This window comes from Zootermopsis nevadensis, unplaced genomic scaffold (genome assembly GCF_977971745.1).
Source record: "Zootermopsis nevadensis isolate Lab colony 2312 unplaced genomic scaffold, Znev_1.0 Znev_ptg000024l, whole genome shotgun sequence".
Classification (NCBI taxonomy): Eukaryota; Metazoa; Arthropoda; class Insecta; order Blattodea; family Termopsidae; genus Zootermopsis; species Zootermopsis nevadensis.
In genome coordinates, this window is record NW_028259156.1 from 14,279,112 (window position 1) to 14,306,064 (window position 26,953).

Consider the following 26,953-nt stretch of genomic DNA (forward strand, 5'->3'; position numbering starts at 1 on the left):
TTAAGTATTTTAGGCTCGAAGCAAGGTGACTACACATTTCTAGTCGTATAGGGCACACAAAAGACTACGTACCGCTTTGAAAGAGGTTAACTTCGCCGTTTGTGAGATTAAGTCTGTATTCAGTGATCATCGTACGTTACCATCATCACGATCAGGGTACAGAAATGTTACGTGCTGAACATACCTTACACTTTCTAAATGAGATCTGAAGTGATGCAACACCAATCTGCTGATCTGCCTCATGACTGAAAGTATTCGGTGACTGGTTTGTATCTTGTGTATCATATGCAAGATAACTGAAAATTTAAACACTTCTTGAACTACAGCATTTTGACTGTGCATGGGCCAGCTAAGGAGGGCGAACGAAAGGTCATAGGTCACAAAGCGTACCAATTAAAACGCAATAACAGTCAATGTCCTGAGCCATGTCCAGTACATTCCCGATTTTATTAAAATCCGAATAGTCACTTCCCTTCATGCTTTTCAGTCGTAATTGTGCATGCATTTCCAATCTCTCCGTGCGTTTTACGTGCCTCGCCAATCTTTTAATAATTAATCTGGCCGTCCTAATAATATTTGGTGGAGTACAAATTATTAATCCCCTCCTTCAGCAGTTGTCTTCAGCTTTCTGTCATTTGAACCCTCTAAGGTCTCGATATTCTTCGATACAATATTAAAATGGATCAGTCTAAATAAACAGGGTGCGAGATGTGATCTGGATCCAACAAGCTGAGAATTGGATGATAGCAATTAACTTTCGGATTCACTGATAGACGGGTAATTTCTTAAGCGGCTTAATTACTGTCGGCTTCTGAAGAAGGATACATTAAGTTATGTACGTATAGCACAGGCTTAAATAAGTTTACTTTGTCGTCATGAGTCATGACTCACGAATAATCCATTTTCACTTTGCATGCTTTACGCTCATGATATACGGATGATTTATTTTCACGCTTCTTGTATCATGAACGGACATCGTACAAACATATTAATGCTACCTTATAAGCAGGACGGCTTTAGGACATCACGCGATGTATTTAGATGTAAAATTTATCTGAGTTATTATTCTTCTGAATAGCATGTAGCTGTGACCGTCAACACTAATATATATCTGTGTGTGTGTTTTCAAAGATACATTACTGCCAAGTGAATAAGTCTGTGGATGCTGTACTATAGAATATAAATTATCATTAGAATCTACAGCTATTATTTGCAACGTTCTTTGATATAATATACGACAAAATTCAAAGTGAAAATAATGTAGAATGTATATCTCTATTGATTATGATATAAGCGTTGCTTAATAGGTTTGGAAAGTAAATTTATATCTCAAACAATCATGATGACCAATCAGGCAAAGTCGTAAAGAATATAAATGGGAAATACGTGTAGTCTATTACAACCGAGCACGCCTTTTCGGTTTGTTGAAACCTCTCCATTACTGCATGTTCTACCAGATATTTCTTGTCAAACTGTGCCAGACTGCGGGACTTGAATGCTGTTCTTTCCTGAGAAATGCTGGACTCGAGAAATGATATGCAGACAGGTGAGATTTCAGTTTCTCATGGCAACAAATACAAAGATGACTGTCCTCTGGGTTGTTGCACCATGTAGTCTGGTTTATCGATGTTCCGCTTAAATGTGAAACTCCCGCCCTGTACCGCTTTTTTATCTTCTTCTTCTTCTTATGAAGGTAAACAGAGGCACACAAACACCTTACACAAAAAATAAATTTGCTTTTAAAATCAGCCACGAATTAATTTCCTAACGTTTTGAAACTGAAATCTTATCACGGGCTTTTACCTCCCCGCGTTATTTCCACGATTACTACAGTATGTATCGAGTAGGTTTTAAAGTGCACAGTATTTCAGATGTAGGTACGCTGGGACATTCCGTCTGTAGTGTCCGAGTAATTAAAAAGAGTTTAAAAGTCTTAGCATTCTTCGGGAGCAGTGAAGCGCATCTGACGGTCCGAACAGCAAAGTCTGTGTAATGCATGTTCTTGGGGTCCGAACCAGACACGAAAATTATCCCAGCGCTCCGATTAGTTTTTGTGTCGAAAGAAAATTCAGACACGACCATCAGACTGCCGACTCTGTCATTTAATAGTATTAGACCAATTTTCGCACAATCGATCAGATAATAGATATACATTTTATTAATTAAGTGAGAAGTTTATGTGTGTCGTGTATACAGTTGCTAGCTTCATTTTTTTATTTATTTATTTATTTAACAGATTTACAAATGTCTCAACAAATGCGAACAAAATACAGGTTATATTATAAAGTAAAGGTAAACGTAGGGTTGTTCCTAGACCCAGCTCCATTTTAACTAGTATATTTTCTCCCACCAATGTTCATATATTCCACGGGAAGCTTCTTTCGAGTAGTAGGTCAACCAACACGCCTGCCAAGAGAAGATAAGAGAAGAATACAGTCCATACACAGCGAAATTCTTCAATAAATTCGGTTTTCCTTTCTATGGCGAAAAGAGGTAGGGGGAAATTTCTAGACGCACGAGTCATTTATCACATTTCCATGTTCTAGGCTATAAATTCATACATGAATGTATATAGTTGATTCAGAAGAACCAAGTGACAGTCTCATGTGAACACGATAATAAATATAGATGCCGTAAAATTCCAAGAATTTCCTGGCCACCTGAGCGACTATAAACTTATAAAAAAAAAGGACTCTGTGAGATTTTATATTCTCACGACTGTCCTCTGGGATGTTATTTGTCTGGTGGAAGTTACCCGACGTTTCATAGGTGCTTGCTGCAATGAGATACCCATCGCCGTTAGCCTACCACATATCTCACAGGGCTCAAACCCGGCCACCGCGGAGAGGAGATGGCGACTGACCGTCTGAGCTATGGCAAGGTCTGTCTCCGACACAGAATGAAGATGTCGATTCTTCACTACAGCAATGACTTTGTTACGAGGCTTCCGTCAGTGCGCCAAGTGAGTAACACTCCAACATACCGAGCACTCATATTTGTTCCGCCTGCGTGCGGAATGACTGTCTTCCTGCAGCACACAAACAAGCGGACGTATTATGTGATATGTGCCATACATTTTAACTAAGACCGTTTCCTGCTTCTCTCCTGTCCCCCTGTTATGTATGTCACAGAGCACAACGTTTCGTATGTCTGTCTCGGAACACAAAGACAAGATTTCCCATTTGCGACCAAGTTCAAAAAACCTATTGCTTTCTTCACACAGAATTTGTAATATTTCCATGAAACTTTAACGCACAAAGATCACACCAACACAAATTAATTTGTGACCACTTTATCGAGTATAAATACCATCCCATAAATGATGCAGAGCTGGAACCGTTATGATGTGCAACACAAAGCCTCTGTTAAATTTAATACCATCATCACTTTCACTTTTAAAAAACTATGATCTTACAACTGAGACATTAAGGTATAGAAATAAAATCATCATTGATGCAAATCCCCACTACCTGAAGGAAAGGAAAAAAAATATTCGTAAATATTCTATTGATCTCGATGACATGGTAAAGCATAAACAGCTGCATTGCCCGTTTGAATCCAATTATTTTCACCTAGGGGAGAGCAAAAGAAGAAAGAAGAAAGGTATATGATGAGACGCTTCGTCATTTGTACCGTTCACCTAGAATTGTTATGAACTGAATGAATTAGAGAGAGAGAGAGAGAATAAAGTAGGGGAGTAGTGAGAGACTCATCTAAACAGCATTTAAATATTCATTACCCGATCCGTATATCAAAGAAAATACAACAATTCTTCATTAAAAGGATCAGGTTGTAGATGTTATACAGGGAAATAAGCATTGTTTATTCTTATACTCACCCCGCACGTATAAATACATCCAGCGGACAAAGATTATACGCTGTTAAAGACTGGCTGCAAAAACTTAAGATATTGATCATTACTGGTACACATATTAGAGTGTATATTTCTTACAACCTAAAACACTGGCTTCGATGCCAAATTTCGTGCCGACTGAGGTTTAGGCAGTCACCAGTGGTTCTGTCTTACACTAAGATTTGGAGTCACTTGATAATTATGACTTTTAAAACAATCACACACATAAGAATATTTTGATTGTATAAAAATGCACAGAAGCGAGTCCACCAGGTGGTACTGGATTACTCTTCGGCCCTGATGATAGAGGCAGTAACGACCTCTGAAATGTTGGCAAACTTCTGCCAGACCCTGAGGGCAGCCATCTTCGTACTCAACGCCGTGAAAGCCTCAAATCCTGCTTAATTCCATTACGTTTTGCTGAGTGAAGTCCCTGGAGTGTCCCTCAACAAGAGTTCGTATTACTTCCACGTCAGAATCCGTGCATCTCACATGTGATGCCAGTGCTCTTATGTTTCTCTGCGGAACTGAATATCCTCTTGGTCCATCGCTGCACAACACCAAGTTCTCTTATCAATACTAAGATTAAGTTAAGCCTCGGCTTCAACCACAGGCAGCTTACTTGACTACCGCGAATACCATATACGCTGCGTAATGACGTAAGAACCCACAGGCCACGTGCCGTCATAAAGCACGTAACATTCAGTAACTCTACAGTCTTCCCACTGAGTGCATAATGGGTTTCATATCATTCTGAGAATAAACAAAAGTTATTTCCCTGAACACCATTAAGCAACTCATTTTAGTAATGGAGACGCGTTGTGTTTTCTTTGAAGCAAGAACTACTAATTTTTTTAAAATGTTGTTTAGAAGGTCTCATACTCTTCCAAATACATTTTTTTCTAGTTTTGAAACGTTTTCAGCATCTCAGACTATACCGCATCGAACGATAAATGATTGATGATGATGATATCCTCCAAGTTCCCTGGCGAGGCTGAGGAAAAACATGAAAAACATTAGTCAGCATACGTAGATAATGCGCCGAACATTCCATAAATTCTGATAACTCTTTTGTTTCGTATGTGGGAGGCACACGATAAAAATATTAAACGGGACTTCCTCAGGTTTCCGGACACACTTCGGGACATTACTGGGATACTGGGAACGACCCGTTCTTCAAGTGCCTGAGCACTGCGGGTCCCAACTTTACGTTGGCTCGATCCATAGACATTCGGTAGGACTCCTTGGAAGAGGGATCGGCCCGTCGCAGTGCAGGACAGCACAACACAAAATGACGCGGACAGACATCCATGGCTTGAGTAGGATTCGAACCCACGGTCCCAGCGACCAAGCGGCACAAGGCCCACGCCTCAGACCGCGTGGCCACTGCGGATCCCTTCGGGATATTAGTTCCTAATAATTATTAATTTTCATAAATCGAAGTTTCACAATATGATAAAACGTCGTTAAACAGCCTGACACTTTACTATGGTCAAGCAGGCTAGTACAGAGATACTACTCAAGAATTGTAATCAGTAGATTACGTCACTGCTATCCTCCGTCCGTAGTCCTCTCAAGTGATTGCTCGGACACTGTCTTGAAACACATTGCTGCTCTCTCCTTCCAGATCCTTACATACACATTTCGATTACGCTTCCATCTCTTTTGACAACATACATCCTCAACAGTTGGATCAGGATCGTTTTATAACCTAAGAATCAATAAAATCACGAAGACCATCTAATTCGAGGCAAGTTACCTAACTGAAACTACGTAATTCGGTCTGCACGTCAGCAGCATGCATAAAGAAATTGAAAACGGAAAAAGCGTTTAAGCAGAAATAAACTGACCCACAATAAATCTTCCTGCACGGGGCTGTTAGAAGGAACGAAGGCAGCTGAAAAGCACAACTTGTGTTTCAACACAAAAGCATCAATTCAACTGTTTCGCGTGAAAATGGCTTCTATTGCTTTTCCAGTATTAAAACTGTTACGATTCCGACTTGGAGCTACGGCCGTTAAACGAAAGCATTGCCCCCGCTACCATTATCCTAAAGGACGGCGTTCGGGAGCCGGCACATACATTCACCTTACAGAATCGCCTTTCACTCGTTCACCGCCTGGCAAATTGCCCAGGGACATTTTCCGAATAGACGCCACTTAACTGAAAGTATTTCGCTGTTCAGTAAATTGTTTTCTTCCCTATCATATCTCTAGCATTCTATTTATATCTCACATCATCCTTCGAGACTTTTCTAATCACAAGTCTTGTGAACACGCCAATTAATATTTGTTTCCATAAAAGATGGGTAATTTATTGACTATGTGATAGAACATTAGCTCCTCAAAAAGGGCTCTACTTCTGCCCCGTGGAGTTAATAAATAAAACTGAGGTTTCAAATACTTGAAAAATAGATACTGTATCAGCGCAATGGAAATCGAAAACCATTGGACTTTATTTTGTTTTCTAGTTTTATCTTTGTGTCGTTTATACATAACTATTGTCACGTGGGAGCACTAATTAGCAACTTACAATTGATACTATAATTCAATTTATGCTATAGAAATAACTGCAGTCACTCAATCGATGTAATCGCCAGTCCCGGCTTCATAAAAAAATCTCTTTGAAAAGAGTCGAAAGCGAAGCAGACCCCCCCGTAGTTCCAGCTCCGAATCAAAATAACCAGATAAGTAATTTACAACTCAGCACGATAGCGATACGTCAAAGAACCCAGGCGGAAATGTCAACATCGAATCCATACAAAAGAAAATTTAAGTCAGATTCATTACGTCCAAAGAAGGCGGGAGTTTTTAACTTTATTAAATATAGCGATACGTTAACGGAAGTGCAAGATGGCTATAAGACACTGTAGAATGCCACTGTAAGTAGTGATTGCTAAAGGATTACAATAATTTAACAGATCTGCTTTTATGTACGCTTCTGAACCCGTATCATTAAATTCCAAAACTCTGTGTTTGCCCGGAATCACATCTATTTCTGTTAAGAACGCTGTAAACATATATGTCTGATAATCAGCGAGAATGGAAAGGCGAAAATATCAGCGACTAACAGCTTCTCAAGCTGTTAGTCGCTGTCTGCTCTGTGGACTTGCTTACTTACTGAGAAGATATATTCCAGCGGCATAAATATATTTTTCAAATAGTGTTTCATTGTACGCATATCTCATGGACCTCATTAATTAATTCAAAATACAAATTTATTATACTAAAGCGAATTACATAATAGATGTAGGCTTTATTGAAGTCCTATATTATTTTCCTTTAATTTCATCTAGAAATAAGTTTAAAATAATAAACGTTGAACATCTTAAAACTATATAATGGCATTATCTTTCTAATGTTTTAAATAAATTTCCATTCAATCATAATTAATAATGATATGTAAGGTAATTGTTCAACGGTCTCTAAAGAGCGATCCTTAGATAAAATAATTCGTGATTTTCTAAGCGTATGTCACGTTCTTAACAATATCATAGAAGCTTAAATAACATGTAATATGGATCGTACCAAAGATTACAAGTGTCAAATGGAATTAACTTCTATTATTTTCATTCGTCCCTCATCCTTCAATTTGTTACAAGTGGTTCAAGGAAGTGTTAGTTCAATACCAATGTATGTGAGACATCGCTATAATCCATCAATTCTGAAGCTTAATTTTACCGTTGCCATATTCATCTTTACCACTCGACTTTTACATTTATGCATTTATGATTCTTAATGCAAATATCTATGTTTTCCTTAAACAGCATCAACCAAATGATCGTGGTAATTATGAACTGCTATTCTTCTTTTCGGTACGGACTGAATTCTTAAATATTATTTAGATAAGCTCCGACTTCAAACGATTAAATAAAACTATGAAAGCACGTAACATGATTCAATCAAAAAAAGTATTTAGGTAACCTACTGAGCTTATTTAGCGCAGGCTTATACATATCAAATAAAACGGAAAGAACATTCTAAAAAAATTCTGATTACTTCTGAATGGGTATTGTTTATAAAAAAATAGCTGATAGTAAACAGCTGATCCGCAGCGATTAATATACGTTCCACCTGCTTTAACATGTAATAATTCTGTATTTACCCTTATTGTAATATGGGTTTCGTATTTTTCTCCGAATAGACAGCGATTATTTTCCTTAACAGCGTCAAACATTTGGTTTTATGATGCAGAAGAGTTGAGCCCGAAGTCAGTATCTAACAAACTGAGCTATCCCACCTTATGTCAATAACAATAAAGAGATTTAATTTCCATGCTGCACCAGCAGATGTCGCAGTAATAAAATCTTGTGATGAGCAGATGGTTCATTGCCGATTATGAGATATTCCACTGCGTGGAACTTGACTGTAAAATCACAATTATACTTCAGTCGGTGGCCGGTGGCATGAGCAGGGCTATGAACTAGTCAGCCAGCTTATTGTTCTGTTGCTTCGCTTAGTTTTGCTAAAAAAATGTTTGTTTTGGTTGGGCGTCGGCTTGAGGAGAAGGAACTTCCTTTCTGCGAAGGACTACAGGAGTACGGAGACACGGCTTTAACAGACAGAGGAGGTGGAACTCCAATTAACGAACGCGCCACAAGTACTTTGTTACGCGAGTCTGAACCATTGTCATGTGGAGCTTTCGACACTGCACAACAATGTGACGACCGAGCATAGGAAGGGTGTGGCCATGGCTGTCGGAAATTTCAGTAATCAAGGCACTGAATGTCACGGTTCAATGGTAGCACTGGATTTCGCGAGGCTCCGGGTTCAAACCCCGGGTCAGAGAGTGCTTATCCTAACTGAGGTCATTCATGGTTTTCCCCAGCCTATCTTGGGAAATGCTTATTTTCAAATACATTATAGTAACTCAATGACTATTTCAATACATTGTAATAGGCCATAACCACTTCCTTCGTTATCCTTTGTTATTCGTCAACAATTATCCTACCATTCAATTCAATATAATCTACGCAAATACTAGAATAAGAAACATAGAATTTAACTTTGCTAAAAAAACGTATTTTATTACTGAATACAATTAATGTAAATCAAACGTGTGACTTTCTCAGAGGTTCGTCTATGTTTGTCGTAATGTAAACAACTTGTTACATAACCTCACTCTATTTGCTTTTCGTCTGTCTTTTATGTATCTTCAGCAGTGAACACAATAACGTTTTCTAACCTAAGACTAATTAATACTCTGTCTTGGGAACATTGTTTAAGAAGTATAACTCAACTTTCTTTAAGAAAGACTATGTTTCATTTTTATTCCAATCACATTTATGTAATAACAAAACACAACATTCATTCAAGACCGCAGGAATCTGCCTCAGATCCTAACCGGACAACACACCTAGTTGCACGGGGGAAATAATAAATGAATGACATCTTTTCCAGACACAGAATAAGATGAGAAGGAACAGAAGTTTTAAATTAGACCCTAAGTGGAGCAGAAGTAGTAGTCGCGGTGATTTCTTGTGATACCATCCGCACAGGAAATGAAAGAGCAGACTTCCCTCCTTGGCTTGATAGATTTCGTGACACAAGTTACTTGCCGCTTCGTTCCGTCATCCCCCCCCCCCTTTTTCAGTGCTTGTTTGAGTGATAATTCAGTGATGGATCACTGCCACAAACGTCTCATGATTATGTGAGAAGACAGTAGCATGGCACGCCTGTTCTGTCTTTTATTGGACTCACTCTCGTCGTCCTTATCTCAAGTGCCAACCACACAAAAAGACATTTACCATACTCGGCATTTATTCGGAAATTCTATTCATCAGCTACTAAGGATGTAATTTTATCTGATTAATTCCTTTCAGTCGATCGCATTAAATTACAATTAGAAGTGCTCCCAAAGTTTGAGTAATTTTTTCTGATGTAAATTGAACAGGATATTAAGTACTAATAACTGTCGTCTGAGATCACGTAAATTTTATATACGAGATAAAACCTATTTAAATTAACCATACAAGACAATGGTATGAAAGGAGTCTGAACGTAGTTAAGATAAGAGACAATTAGGCTATAACCAAAATACAAAATGGTTAACTAGCAATTGATTAACTGATATAATAATTAAGAATTACACCAACATCCGCGAATCGTTAGGTATCTGAACACACGTGAAATATGATTTGAGGTTCTCACGGGGATGAGTACGAAGATGGCTGTCTTCTGGGTTGTAGCGCAGTGTAGCCTTGTAGAAATTTACCATTGTTTACGACGTGCTTGCTGCCTCCATCATCGGAACATTCCGGAAGAAAGTCATCTTCATATTACGCTATATGAACCTGAAATATTATGTACTTCAAAGTTAAGAAATGAAAAAAGAGTTTTCTAAAACAAATGTGTCTTCATCTAAAATTGCTTGGACCCACCCGAATACGAAACAAGAGTTCTAACCACTGGTCTGCGACGATAGCTTTGACTTCTTTAATAACGGTTCCAGTTAGTTAAGTTTGCTCTCGAATCATTAATCACTCATTACAATTCATTGTTCATAATTGGTAGATAATCTTGATCTTCATTACTTGCCCTAAGCTAATTAATCAAATTTTAAATTTAAAAAATTGCACTTATGATATCAATTATGATAACAGAGTAATAGTTTTCAGCTCACGTTTATTTTGTTCTATAGAACTTAAAAATTGTTATCTGACACAACAAATAAAAATGAATTTACAGAATTCAACATGTCTTTCAAGTTGTCATTTTCTTTAACTCATATTAACCTGATTTCCGATTGTCAAGTTCAATGTTAATTTTCATAATTCGAGCGAACTGCTCTCTCTTCTTCTTCTTCTTCGTTATTTATTGCCTATGGTTTTTCGGTTTACATGCCCATCCATATGAATAAAACCTTTAATGCATTTTTCGTCTCTCGCGCGCGTGCTACGTGCCCCTCCCACCTAATCGTCCTTACTATGATCACTTTAACATTAATTCGTGAACATCACAAATTTTTTGTTTCTTAGGCCCAATAATTCTCCTCATCGCCCTCTTCTCAAACACTCAATTTGTTAGATGTAGACATGTTCATCCCCAATCAGTGTTCCCTCTGTACAGTGAGTTACCAAGTTTCATACCCATATAAAACAAGATTGAAATTGTTGCTTATATTTTATTTTCTACATACTACACATAAACATAAGATTCAGAGTCTCGCATCACTTCTTAATTAATTTTGAATGTAATTTCGACTTGTTACCGTTCTTGTCAAATACTTTAACATTGGATGATTTATGTCAAGATTCTATCCGGATTTCTGACAATGTTATAACAAACTGTTCTTATTCCAGTGAGAGTTCTTCTAGCAGGATTATGACTTGACATGTTACTTAAGAGACTATAAGAGTATGTAGTATATGTAATAAAATACAAACGATGAATAAAGAGAAGGGACTAATGGAAGAATGACAAGGAAATTTAGCAAAGTAACTTAAAAATATTAGACCTACAAGAGAAATCATTGATCTTGTACCAAAATATACAGTCAAGTCTTCCAGGTACATTATAGGCAGTCTAGAAGCGCGAATAGGCATATCGTCTCGTATGTCTTTCTTAACAAATTAATGCCTGGTTAAGCTCTTTTAGAACTCGGTCATGAGAACGCCAGCATCATGTAGGCCTATATGTAAAATATACAACTGTGTGATTACAAATTCGTTTCCAGATCCAGCAAAACCCTTAGATCCACACAGTCGAATAACACTTGCACTATACAGAAAACGTTTCAGGCCGAAGATAAGTATCTTAATTAGCTAAACATTCTCCTTTGACATTTACCATCTTAACTATACACTAGATCGAAAATTGTTTGGAATGGATAAACATCTTACGTCCACTTAAGCATAGTATGAATTTTTTAGAAACTTAATTAGAATTTATTTAGGTCCCATAACTCGTAATAAGGCATGCAGGCTTTCACCTGTCCATATTCACCTCATATTACGACGAATATGACGTACAAATTTAAAGACTGAAGAAACTAGTCTTATTCTAAACTTGACACAGTATTCTGAAAGAGAAACCAAAGGTCGTGGGTGTAATGGTTTTCTCTTGGGATTAAAGCCGTGTTTACGTCATACTCAGCCCTTGTGTTGGGTTTACGTAACTATGTTACTGAACAAGTTATAGCGGAGAATAGGCCGTACATGTAACTTCTTGAGTCACCCATTTCGATAATTTCTTGGTAGAATGGACTATTGTAAAGCGAGGGCTTGCGAGAAAGAGTGTATCCCACTTCCGAACTGAGGCCGATCTGTATGAGATCACAACGTTCTGGCAGAACGAGTCTCACACACGAATATGTTACAAAATGCTCACTGATTTCTTCCTGACTATTTGTCTGCTAGTACGTATCAAAATAATCATACACTGGTGACGTACTCAGTACAGTAGGTAACGCTGCAGAGTACGACTCTCCAAAAGTACGTGGGAATTTCTGATTCATTACATCGCAATTACGTTGGTAACTCTGTTTTATCTGAGGTATATTTCATCTATGTCTACTTGACGTTTTAGAAGTTGGATCCTATCATCCTGCTGAGGTCTTTACGTCGGCGCCTGAGTTGAAGCAATAAATACGACAGATGACTATCTGCTTCATCTTGCGAAGAGGTCGATAGACAATAAGGCACTTTTCACACCAGTTCTTTACAGTTCCCAGTACATAACATCCGCTGACGTCATCATTCTACGCTGATTAACTCTTTGAAATGGCCAACCAACCAACCAACTAAACATTCATTCTAAGGCCTATGTATGACACGGCACTTAGGAACAAAGGCAAGTTTATCCATTATTCAGCACAGATACAAATTTCCTAACGCATTAATCGACAGAGACCTTGGTCCCTTACAGTCTCATGCCTTGCATTACGCTGAGTTCACGTTCATTACAGGGAATACAGACAAATTTCCTTAATCCGAAAATGAAAACGCAGGGTTAAAATATAATGTAAGCTGGTATTAATATTCTAGCGTCAAATTAGTTTTCATACTCCAACAACAGTCTCCACAAACTTCATAAAAAAATTCGAAACAATAAATCATAAAAAGGATCAAAGTTCATAATCCAGTCTACTTATTGTCGCATTCATTATAACATCACGACCTTTTCTTGATGAAAAGCGAACCTACTTTCCCTGGAGGGGCGTGTCTGCCGACTTGAAGCTTGGTGCAGTGCAGTACTATAGTTAAGTCCTTTCAATACGAAAAGAATAAAGGAGTTGTAATGGCAGTGGGGCTGGTGTGTGTAAGTAAGGCTTTCAATCTCTTCATTACCACTACTCAAACACTCTCACCGTCTTACAGCGTCTGAAAGCGAATCTGTGTTGAACAGATGCCGCCCGTGTTGAACGAACAACGCCACAGGGAAAAGTTATTATCAGGCTATAGGCCTATTTATAACATTCCCTTCCTTGCACTGTACCACAACAGAAATAAACCAAGAGAAAGTGGTAATACACTACATTATAATTTTCCTAATCTCTCAAGACAAATGATAAGATATTACCTTAAAATGAACCACGATCACTTACAGGTCAATTTCGGAAACACTTTACCTTTCGAAGCATTATGACATATTCAGTTGGAAAATCGTAGTTAAATAAACTAATTAAGAACTTCAAGCCACGCCACGCATAAAAACAAATATTAATTTCCGTTATCGCTTATGGCATTAGTCTCTATTCGCCATCCATCTTCTAAGAGTCTAGAACACTACTTTTAATCCTGTAAGCCAAGTTAAGTTCTGATTACATAAGAGGTGGAAGAAGTAAATGGTGAGCTTCGGGACGAAGAAATAAGCTCTTCACATGCGAGAACAAGTCACTTTGTTTTTGACTTTAATTAGGCAAAAACGTGTAATCAACAAATTAATTAACTTGTCTTCTGCCTTGTAAAGTGTTTCTATTGACCGTCTGCCTGACTGTCTCTTTCATTTCAGTTCTGGGCATAAATGTTGTCGAAACAAATTCCGGGTGAATCCTGTATATGAACAGTGTGTTATTAAAGAACTTCCCGTGTTGATAAATTTCAGCTCACTGGCATCAACAATACAAACATGGCGGTCTTGTGAACTTGTTGGATGACAGCGAGAAGAGTCATTTGCGTGTAGTGACGTGAAGTTTTGTATGACAATAAATCGTCGAAAAGTATGCAGCTCTTAAGGAAAATATTAAACAAAAAATGGCTACCTCATGAAACATTTAGGGTTGATGAACCATGACAACTTTAATACTTATAGTCTGACGCTACAGCACGCCACAATTGCAGTCAATAGTACAGTCACAGCATGCAAACCTCATAATATATCATCGTCCACCTGTTTCACAGTTGTTCTACACAGTCATTGCTGTTAACAATATGTACGTCATAAAATCGTCCAACCTGATCTTAAATAACATTTAAAGAGGATTAAAACTACTACGTATGAATAGGGCTGTCTTCTACGACGTTTCGCCGTATAATACGTCGTATGGTAGATATTGACCTTACCGTCTCCATCACTACCCTACCTGAAATTAAAAGGCTTGTAATATGTCATATTTTGCATACCTCGTATGATTTCTGAGACTGGCCTCTCCGTTGGACGTATGGAAATTCTTAGGGCTTTACAGTCCACGCTAGTCACTTCTGCTTTGATTCCGCGATTCCGCAGAGCCTCAAGGCGACGGGCATGGGTCCGTGGAAATCCTGTAAGAATTCTATTATGAGACTAGTTTGGTCTATATCTACACTTTTCATGTGACAGATTGACACTGTCGTTCCTTAGAACAATAGTTTAAAAGAATATTAAATATAAATAATTGGTCCACTAAAACATCTAAAAAGAAATTGTTAATAGAAATGACAAAAATGTAGAACTTTCAGACATAAACATTCATTTAAAAATATAGATTTGAGATTCCCACGACGGCAAAGATATCGATGATGGTCTTCCAGGTTTAACGCCATCTGGGCTTCTAGGTAGATACTAATTTCAGCCCTGAAGATGAAGACAGGCGTTACAACCTGGCTGACCAACAGCGGTGTAAAAAAGCAGCATGTGAAATATCTGCGATCTCGCGGCGGTGAAAATGTCGCTATTGGTTCTTTGGTCTGTTACTACGTGGCAGGTAGTACCAACGTTTCAGAAGAGCGTATCTACTCCATGTTAGACCACATGGTGTTAAAAGCCAGAAAACTGCAAACAACTTCTTTGACTGGCTTCATCTGGCCTTTTCTTGTAAACCTGGCAACGAACCTTCCGTTTTCATTGAAATGCGGAAAATGTATTGACCAACTGGGTGACTATTAGCTTCTTAAGAACTCTGTTTTATGCAGTCAGAGAGTTAAAGCACTTGTTACCTCGCTTACAAGGCATTCCTTATATTGGTTTGCTATGTATATTTCTTTTAATTAGGCAGGCACGCATCCCTGCGGAGCGCCTATTCAAACTGCCCTGTCCGTACATCTGTAGTCCGCGCTTGAAACAAGTCGATTACGACCGAAAGGGTTTCAATGGAATTCGATATTGGGGAGTTATATTAAAATTTATGGACACGTTCTAATTTTTTAAAATCGGAGACTATCTTTCTTTTGCAGAATTTGCAGGCAGTATCTGAACGTTCGTGAATCATTCTCCAATTTGACAGATGTCCTGTCTGCATATGTACCGCACCACGATCTGTATTCACCAGACTCCAGGGAGACAGAGCATTGTGAGGTAACTCGTTTTTATGGCCTTTCCTAGAATTTTCTGGGAAAATTCCATAAATACGGCAGGAGCGTTTCATTACAAATGTTTTCCAATTAATCATTTATAACCCCCACTCCCACTTCATTCGACGTTATACAACGTATGAAGTTTATAAATCATAGTTAAATAAATTAATAAAAATACATCCACGGAAACAGAAAACATTTCAAAAATTATTTCTTCGGTGGACAAGTATTTTGGTGATTGTTTTATTAACTTTAATGGACCTGAATGAGTTTGATGTTAAGAAAAACAAATTTCTAGCTCAAAAACTGGTTTAGATTGAATGACAGTCTTCTGTTTGGAATCCTGAGCGTCAAATTATTTTCTCTCGTTCAAACGGTCCAAATTCATAATTCCCATTGATCGGAATGTGACCTTCCAGTCCGTAAGGTCTTACGGCCTTGATCCAGTGCAACGATAAGTCTTCGTAGGGTCGCTACGAATCAAAATTACATAAATTTAAGTAAATAGGCTTACTTATCAAACATTCTTAAATAAAACAATGCACAGAAATTCTATGCCCTTTCATAGTAATCAATAAGAAAACGCTCATGTTTTGCCGTACTTAGAAGAAGTTCATAAATACTGTATAAAATTAAAAGCGTTTTATCCACTAAGTGCCTTTTTGTGTGACTGCTGTTACTGGCTCAAAATCTGCCCACCGAAAAGTTTTTCAATGACAGCAGTTCCGAGAACTCGTATATCGGCTTTCACGTCCACACAACACACGTCCCTTTAACGTGTTGCCAACATCAAGGGGTTTTCACAGCTTCTCTGTGAATAAAGCTTTCAATAAGCTGTAACAAGAGGGCTGGATTTGAGAAGTTGGTTTCAAACATCGGAAGTAGTTTATAAACGCGTTAAATTAACTGTGATTCTGAAAATGACGGTCTGCACCAGCATAATATGTTCAAAGGGCCAGAAAGTCTTTGCAGAAATTGGTATTATTTATTTTTACAAAACAAAAGAAACCCCTGGATTCAATTAAGTCGCAACATATTTAAGTAATGATTACAACGACTTAGTATCAGATGAAATTTGAGAGGTGCTTACTAATATTCGTCGCCCCGCATGCTGTCTGTAAACGTAAATACTGAAACTTACACGAGACTTCAATTGTATCTGCTGTTTTATATGGGTGTGAAACTTTGTCTCTCACATTAAATTAAGACCACAGATTCGTGGTATTTTATAAAAGGGTGCTGAGAAGAACTTTTTGATCTAAGAGGCTTGAAGTAACAGAGAGCTGGAGATAATTGTAGAGTCATAATGAGGAACTAAAAATCCGTATTCTTCACCAAAAATCAGTATAATAATGAGACCAGGAGCAGGAGACGGGAGGGGAGTGTAGCAAGAGGATGAAGAGGTGTTGTGGGGAAACTGGATGGGAGGACGTAGGCTGGATTCATGTGGCTCAGGATAGAAAATGGTGGCGGACTGGTGAATCAATCTTGAATCCCACTCATTTTAGCCGAATTAATTTGAAGGGTACAAATCATGAATCTCTTGAATACGTAATTGGTTCCATCTATTGCTTTCTCTTTAAATTTCAGATATAGTTCTCAGCATTTTATTCCAATATATCAAAATTCTATATTCACAGCAACAAAATTTCGCACCAAAACAAATCACAACAGGTAATACACACACACACACAGGCGTACATATTTGAACTCTAACCTTTTGATTTCGAGACACAAAACACGAAGTAAAAAGAATTCTGATATGAATAAGAGTAACCTAATTTAATCTTCTGTTGCTATATGCCAATTCAATAATCGCAAGCTCGAATCTTTGTGCCCCCTGGGATTCCATCTGTACTTATCCCGAGTCATCGGACAGGTGACCTCGTCTTTAGAAGACACGAGACATCGGATACGACGCTCACCACGCCTGTCTCTATCCCCTGCGTCTCCCGTTTTAGACAGATTCGATCACTCAAGAGCCACTCTGTGTCCTCACAAAGCGCATCAGGCTATTGTACAGGCCTGTACATAAGAAGGTGGGTGGCCGCCCTGAGAAAGAGACAAAGCTACGAAGTTGGCGGCGTTGCACACGGTATTGACACTTGGCAACAATGTGAATTGGCCAATCTTGTTTCTTCAACTCTTGATATATATAAACGCCTTCAACATCAGATCTCTCGTTTTTTTAAGCACGAAATGCCGTTTAATTTGTTGGTCATCTCTTCAAACAATTAGAAACCACTTCAGGGGCACTTAATTTCATAAATAAAAACCCAAATCCCGAAACTAACTTCTGCAACAATAGTCATGTCTGGCAAGGCTATAAATATATCCAAAGGACTTACGCTTTGGCAACGTAGCGGACTAGCATACCGGCGTCTGCATTACGTTTGATGTAACTGAATACTTTATACACCGGCTCTCTGGCCTGCCTGTGTCGAACCTGACGCCTCTGACGTTCACATTCCTTGCTTAAAACATCAATTGTATGCTGAATTCCAACAATTTGCTTCACATGAACAAAATATTCACATGTAACACTAACACTGCTACAGACCGAGCGACAGTACAGGAAGTGGCTGCTGCTGATTGGCTCACAAGGGCACGTGACAATAGATGCGCAGAAGAGACAAAAATTCAACCAACATCGTTCGTGTCGTGCACGTTAGTTCTGATCGGTTTAGTGCAGATATGGGCGAACTATCAGTATTGTCAGGGTGATTAAGTCGAGAAGAATAAGATGGGCTGGGCATGTAGCGCGCATGGATGGGACAAGAGGTGTGCACCGGGTACTGGTTGGGAAACCTGAAGGGAAGAGACCGCTGGGGAGACCTAGACGTAGATGGGAGGATAATCTCAGGCGGGATCTATGGGAGATAGGAGTTGAAGGAAACTGGATTTTGTTGGCCCAGGACAGAGTCCGGTGGAGGGCTTTGGTTAATTCGGGTTCGGTAAGCCATCTAGTTAGTTAGTTAGTTATGGGCGAACTATAAGTAGCATAGGGCCAAATCTAGTTTTCTCATCATGGTTGCAGGTCCATGAAATAGATTTATCTTTCACCGATGACCATGTTGCTAGTAACGTCCTGCTCTCTCCCCTGACTGGGCCCAGCTATGGATTGTAACAACAACAACAACACCAACAACAACAATAATAATAATCTGTCAGTGACAAAATACAAAAAACCTTGTTATTTAACGTATAAAACACATTACAGTCGCGAATTAAACAATCTATCAAAAATGTATAAAACTTTAGGCGGGCGGATGAGAAGCGACTGAGGGCAGAATCTGGCCCGCGGGCCAAGTGTTGCACATGCCACGTTTACACTGAGCAAATTACGTGATTACCGCTATAACAACTACATTACCTGTTTCTTTTGTACGGCGTTCGCTTAGTGATTGAGGAAAGTCATGGGAAAACCTAGTCTGACAGGGAGAGATGAGAGAAGGCTATAAAAAATATGAGGTACCGTTAGAATGGCCCACTCCCTCTGCATAACCTTACGTACAATAGAATTCGCTCGCCATTTGTGAGGCGTAATTCTCAGAAAAGATCGAGGAAGCACACAGGAAATTATCTCTTATCGGATGTATGCAGGAACACTGGTCGATACCAGTGGGTCCACTTAGACATGTCTCACAGCCTTCAAGTTTCGGTATTCCAAAATGGGATATTATATCAAAGTAATAACAACAAGTTATGGCGAAACTAATTCCATTAAAATGTTTCAATCTGAATCTGTAACGTAAAAAGCAAAAATATCGCCCTGATGATAGAGGCAACAAAGACCTCTGAAACGATGGTAACCTTCTGTCAGACTGCACGGCACTACAACCATCTTCGGAGTCACTGCAGCGAAAACCTCAAATCCTGCTTAATCAAAAAGACAAATTATTAATTAGGATTTAGTAATCCATTTCCCTATAATGACCACGTTTCGATTATATTAATTCGTCAGACATAGCGTCCAAATATTCGCATTCTCATCTTGTCATTAACTGTTAGCATACAAATATATTTAGAACATAATTTAAGTGGCTTATGATAAATCTCCATATAAAATGTCATATCTGTTTCACGTGGCTTATGATTTACGTCTAATAAACCAATAGTTAAGGTAGATTTTCAGCGATCTCCATTCTGTTCATTCGCATTACTTCATCAAGAATACATACGTAAGATATTGTAAATGCGTCATATTGTGATTCATAATTATTAAAATATTAAAAATTTGCCGTCAATCACAATTATAATATTGTTAAAAGATTAAAACATCATTTAACGTTCCCCCATCGAGTACTCGATTACATAGAAAATTAAGACTATAAAACATAAAAACAATGATATTCAGTAATTAGTGATAAGTTTATACTACATAACACCCGTTGATGGCTAAATTATAGCGGAAACTAGTCGTGTAAGTTCCTATGTAATCGAGTACTCGATGGGGGAACGTTAAATGATGTTTTAATCTTTTAACAATATTATAATTGTGATTGACGGCAAATTTTTAATATTTTAATAATTAAGAATACATACGTTCTTAACACTCATCACACAAGATTTTAAAACCTTGCACTGATTTGCGCTACTTTTAAGTACTTGTAAATGTTTCTGACGAAAGTGTGTCCATTGCCTTGCATGAAACTAGATTATTTAAAATAATAATTCAGATTATTTCCGCATATTTGAAGACGGAAACAGAGCTAGTTTCTAAAACGTTTCGTTTTAAAGGAAGATGAAACAATGGAAGGACAACTTCAAGATATTATAACTAACCACTTTCTAATTTTTCAGCAATACTGATAAATCCAACACAGACTTTTTTGTATATGTTTGCTTTGTTCTGGGTTAATCTAACGGTTTAACAAAAAGACCGTACTCTAAATTAGTGGTTTCATATCTGCAACACTCAATCGAAAGCTCAAGAATAGACCTGCTTGATACACGGTCAGAACAAAACAGACATGCTGTTAATGTAACAAATTCAAACATCGATAAAAACAATAAAAACTCGGTTATAAACGAGTTGCATTTAATAATAATCTAAGATCAGTTAATGGCAAGGAGTACAAACACTTTTCTCTCTCTTTTATACGGTGTTTAAATATTTAACACCAGTGCTACAGAACAAGAACGACATTAGTAAAGCCTTATTACATAGTCACTCGTTGGCATTTCAAGCTCGCGGATGCAAGCAAAAGGTGATGGCGCACGCGCCGTGTGTGTTGCCTGCCAACAGGGGCAAGCACGAGCCACTAGACTGGCTACAGCTTGTACGCAATGAAACACACGCGATACGCTTTTTGGCGATGCCTCTAGACGCTAGGAGAACTTCCAGCGACAGTGCACGTCGCAGAACTACATACAGCATTGCTCGTAGTTTCCATTTACAAAACTTTCGACAGACGACTTTTCCTTCGTGTGGCACGAATGCATAAAGTGTAAACTGTAGACAAGGGGGAGAACAAGATTACCTTGCGAGCGAAACTAAGTTACTACTGCTGCTGCGATAGTTTGCGGACACGTGATCTCTAACGATACACTCAGGTACTTGTTTTAGAGCGAAAGAAAATTTCGATCTTCATTCATTATTTACGAAGCTACTTAAAATATTTTTAAAATGATAATTTTACGGGATTTTAAGTAAAATTGCGCAGATACGTTATAAAGGTACATGGCAATCATCATTGTAACCAATCCGACGCCCAGGAACTGTGATTACTCCGATAACCGACAGTATTCGTTAGGATCGGCGTCTGTCTCGGTGACAGTGACCAGAGCTTCAGCGTCAGCGTCTCCGAGGGCTAGTGGTGAACGAAATTCCAGCAGCAAGGTGTGTCCTTTCCTCTGGAGGTGCGGTTCAGCCTCAACTGCCAGCAACAGCGTGGTAAGGATTTTGTCAACTGTTTTGGTTATGCAGCGATCAGTGGGAAATGACGTCATTATGAATTGAAGCGGAAGCATGTAACTGGGTCCTGTTTCAAGACACTCTTCCTGTTGTAATGAAATACTATATTATTCACTACGAGACCACTGTTGCTTATTTTATTTATTCATTTAACAGCGTTTCATCAAATACGGAATGTGTAGTGGGCAATGATAGGGCAGTTATTGATTTGATGTTAATGTTACTTCAATATACACGTCAGAATGGAGGAAAAGTTGAGAAATAAACTGGTGTAAATCCCCTTTGTACAGCGAAAATATGCACATATCCTGTAACAGACATCTCCGTTGAAAAATCACGTGTTTGTTCTTTACTGGTCGCTGTCAAACAACGAATTTCGAAATGCATGATTTCTAACGTAAGTGTACATTCAACTTCAAAACAATGGTGGTGACACGTTGCTTTAACAGCTGTATGGGACTAAAGTGGGAAAATAGTAACATAACCACGGTATTAATTTTAATTTTAGGGATTTATATTTCAGCTCATAAGAGAATATTTAAAATTATATATAAAGAGATCATTTATGAAATCACATACAAACATCTGATCACGCTTCACTTCGAATCTTCAATATTCATCATAAATCTGGAAGATGGAGGAATAATATGTCGATATTAATAAAAATGTCGAGCGCGTGTAAGAATGTGGACAGCAGTACTTATGATTTCCTTCGTGTCCGCAGTGCAGGGTGACGCAATGGCGTTTAACAATATTTTGTCTGCGGCAACAAAGCGGAGTTTTTTCCTGTCGTAAAATATTTAATTCCGCTAAAAGTGTGCGACAAAAGATACAAATAACAGATAGCGTGTTAGTGTTTGGGAAGGATAAATTGATTTACGCGGATGAAAGTCAAGATTACAGATACGTTAGCCAAAGTAAAAGTTGTCTGATTTGTCATACTCAAAAAAAAAAGAGTTTTGAAACTCTGGAAAAAGAAGTTCAAGACACGCAATGGAAAACTAAATGAATCCCAAACACATGGCGCATTATTAATGTGGTATAGTAGGTTTGTGTTGACAAATTCACAGCTTTCCTCGACGAAACAGTACAGCAGACAATGGTGAGCTGAGGAAGTTAAGATCTATCACAGACGGTGCAAGAGTTGTAACGGATTGGTGGGGGCTTTTGAAGTTAGTAATATTGTTAAGCATAATGAAACTGATTCAGCAGAAGATAAGACAGTGTAATGTAGAACAATACTGATTTACGCCTGTGGCCCAACAGTAAACTACTTGGTGACATTCTCACGACTCTGGTACATATGGGAGAAAATTATACAGTTCCAACAAAGTTCGTTTTGCGTTGTATGTATCGGCCTCGTCGTGAGAGCATAGACAGCGAAAAAAATAGATTTACTGATGATTGTACATCACATGATTTTAAATACTACACAGTTGCAGGAAATAACAGAAAACGGATACCGTATCACAGTGACAATCGCTGATGACAAAATATCTTATTTTCGTAATATTTCAAGTCTCACAAAAATCGGTACATTAGGTCAACGTTTATTAGTGATACACACAATGACATATATTGAGATGCTAATAAATATATCCCATGTTACTTTTTAAATAGAAAAAGTAGGCTGAAAAGTAAATTATCGTTTAAACACTGGAGAGACAGAGGACGTGACAAAATTCAGGATGCCATTCAAGAATTGTGACGACTTCACCGACGATGACACAAAACCGGACATTCTCAGAAGGGGAAAGCTCAGCAACACCAGAACATTACATGACGTTATAGGTTCTACATTGCCGACCACACTGGATTACTCTAGTGAGCTGGAAACTGTAACTGGCTTATTCGATTAAATAAATATGATTAGGTTGATTGAACTAAGAATAATGAGACTGGCAGGAAATACGTATGAATTTTGGCCGGAAAATCTAGAGGAAAAAAAACACTTGAAAGACCGAAACACATATTGGAATAATATAAAATGTATCATAATGAAATGAGGTGTGAGGTCGTGGACTGAATTTAGCTAGTTCCGAACAGGGTGTAGTCGCGGCTGTTGTGAACACGATAATGAACGTTCGCGTTGCAAAATAGGCAAGTAAGTAATTTTACAACTCTCAATTAGGACTGCTCCACAGTCTTAGTAGTCTTAATACATGTTTATGCGCGCGACTAGGACCAATTAGACACACTAAAAATCAATCGCTACTTAAAAATGACCATCTTAATTTAATAAACCTATCATTTAAAACACACCTATGTATGTCTGTCTCCTCTTGTACATTTCACAGTGCAGGTAAATGATTATTGTACTCCTTCCCTGATAGTAACGCTCATGAACTGAAGATTCAAAGAGGAATTCATGTTTAATGCAGGGAGTCGTCCAGTCATTAACCTGTACACTTCACGGCACAGTTGTTCACAAACCTTTGACGGTATTCTTCAAACACATTAACATAAAAGGTTTATCATTATTTATCATCTTTATATAATTCTAGTAGACACAGGGATGTCTGTGAATAAAAAGGTACTGTAAGATAATTAGAAAAAATTGAAATTACGTCTACTTTATGTAGCTGTTTTACATTAAAATAAAGGGATGAAGACTGACTCAGTAGGAATGATGTGTAATTAAGAAGCTTGTCGTGTCTCGTGATGTTGAATATAATGGCATTCCCTCCCCTTTACATCAACAGAAATTACAGCAGGAAACCTGAAGCTTATTATTACGAAACTCCTCGCTCAGAAGCACTGTCCTAGCACCGGATCGTGGCCAACTCAACTTTCCATGTTTCCCCTTAGATTTATTTTAAGATGCGCTTCGCAGAGTTGCCTTTTGTCCACGGTCCATAACTCGGTTACGATGCAGTGTGGGTGCGCGAATTTGCGTGGTCGTTAGCATTCTTAATTGAACACTCGTTTTTTTTAACATGTAAATCATTAAATCGAATTAGTAATTACAATGTTCAACAAATCTGAACTCTTTAATATTCCTTTTGGTGAACGTTGTTAATGATGATAGTATTTTGCCTGTAGAGTACCGGACAAAATATTTCCATCTCCCATCACTTTTTAGAACTCGAGTATAATTTGCACCTACCAATTGGGAGACCAGTGTCATTTTTTCAGTTTTACAGCTGACTCTTAACTTATAATCGTTATTCTAAAAGCAGGTTTTTAATGTTTGGCTAATATTTTAAAGCGACTGTCGACAACGAAACCTCTCCAAGTGATAAAAGATGTAGTCCAACTAGAATTCTATACGCATTAAATAAATTTTATTGTTGTTTATGAAACAAAATTAAACTTTGTGTAAATATCTTCACAGCAATAGTGCATATGTAATTGTTGATTTCATACAAGGTGAACTGCGTTTGTTCACAAAAGGTAGGATGACGCTCATTAATTAGGAGAACATACATTGCTGGTAATAATTATTTATTACAAACATTTATGAATTATTGTGGTCCTTATATAGCATTCCTCCTATCTGTACATAAAAGGCGTGGCGTGCGAATCTGTTTAATCTACCTTATTTGTTTCAGCAATTCAGTCAACCCTCCTCAACATTTTGCCCTTAATGGCGTCCTTTCTGGGTCAACCACCTACAACGGTCAGCGGGACATTTACAGTCCTGCACTATATGTGCTGTGTAGATTACATCTCTATTATGCCTCAGGACATAGAACAATATAATTTATTGTCTGCGTCCACAAAGCCCTTGTAGTCCAGTTATGGGCGTCATTCTACTAAGCTATAAAAACAAATTTGTTTGGCGTAAAAATACGAATCGACCTCTGAGTTTCGAATGCTACTAGGAACGATGCATGAGCCGGGATAGCTCAGTCAGTATAGTGACTAGCTACGGGCTGGACGACCGGGGTTCGATCCCCGACGGGGGCAGAGGATTTTTCCTCTAGCCTCTGCATCCAGACCGGCTCTGGGGCCCACCCAGCCTCCTCTACAATGGGTACCGGGGTCCTTTCCCGGGGGTAAAGCCGGCCGGGGCGTGATGCTGACCACTCACCCCCATCTAGTGCCGAGGTCAAGAAAGAGAGGAGCTATACCTCCAATCACCCGAAGTGCCTGTATGGCACGTAGCGGGACAAACTTTACTTTACTTTACTTTACTAGGAACGATGCAGCTTTTTAGAACAGGAAAAACTTGACACTAGCTATAGGCTAGTAGTGCAGAAAGAAAGTATCTGTTAAACAGAGTGGAAGGATCAGTACTATTATATACTATTATTCTCACTGAAAATTTGTTCCAAACATTGAAAATACTGATCATTATTTGTGAACGTGCAGCGACAGGCAGACACACGCAAGTGTCAAAATCGAAAGATAAATAATACTCACATCAGCAGGTTTCTCACGTCGCACAATGAAATGCAGCCACGTAAAATGAAGCGATAACATAAACAGATTCTTAACCAGACAAACAGCCTGAGCCAGCCATACTACGAGTACCACGCGCCTATTAATTGTTGCAAAGAGCTCGGCGAAATAATCCAAAATGAAGTACGCATATCTGGTTTTCTTTAGACACCCTTAGAACGTAACATCATAAATTTTGATATCAGATATCTCTTTCAAAACACATTCACTCGCTGCGGAATTCATCTGGTCCGCCACGATGAAAACAGGGATCTTAAATTCGTGGTCAGCGGAATGTTTGATGTTCCATGCAGCCCGACTCAGTTCTAGAATTGTACAAGATGTGCGGACCCAAGCGTTTCAGTTAAAAAAAATTAAGTTTGAAATTCACACCAAATACCTACCTATATACTGCTTTTACATGAAGTGAAAATATGTTTAAATGAATTTCACATTTGTGTGTGCACGTTTATTACTAATCTCTTGGGCATACACTTATTTTCTTAGTGGTGGGGTGTTGTAATTTCTTTGCGGCACGGTCTGAAACTTTGCATATTATTCAGGCGAGCTCCGGTTCACGTACATAATTTCACACTGAAATCACAGTCAAACACATATATGACCCGTAATTTTATTACCTAAATCTCGTCTTGGTAACGAGTTAATGTCCTGGTTTTGTAGAAGTATTACAACTCCTCGAACTGGAAGAAAGTGTATTATGAAATCATAAGCGGGATCATGTAAATCAATAATATTCCTCACAGGCACTTTGAATTAAAGAAGAATATACCAGTTTGCATGCAGCTCATATGGTTAAGTGCTTCGTCAGTAAACATGCCTTTGCTAACGCATACACTTTGTTTAAAACTGAAATAGCAGCTTGGACACACATAAAACAAGCCAGATCTCAAGCTCTTAAACAGGTCATATACCGTATAGAACGGAAGTTTTACTAGACAGACCATTAGAATATAAAAGTTGAATAAACTACCAATGTTGTGAGCAAAATGCAGGTCAGAAATTAAGTTCCTCTTTCTTAAAGCTTAGGAGAACATTAAGTACTCTATCGTTTCTGGTAATATAATTCTAT

The 26,953-nt window shown here is 38.3% G+C and overlaps 1 protein-coding gene across 3 annotated transcripts in view; it reads left to right on the top strand.

Annotated features, from left to right (window-relative positions):
* The window catches only part of Dyrk2 (Dual-specificity tyrosine phosphorylation-regulated kinase 2), a 158,269-nt gene that overhangs the window by 18,468 nt on the left and 112,848 nt on the right, over window positions 1–26,953 (top strand). The window contains exon 1 of one of the 3 annotated variants that reach the window (XM_087355348.1): window positions 20,872–21,459. The exons of the other annotated variants lie outside the window; for them this stretch is intronic. Coding sequence (XP_087211474.1) covers window positions 21,247–21,459 — 213 coding nt within the window. The 5' untranslated portion in view covers window positions 20,872–21,246. Of the gene's footprint in view, window positions 1–20,871; window positions 21,460–26,953 lie in introns of those variants that run through there. 3 annotated transcript variants of the gene reach the window in all.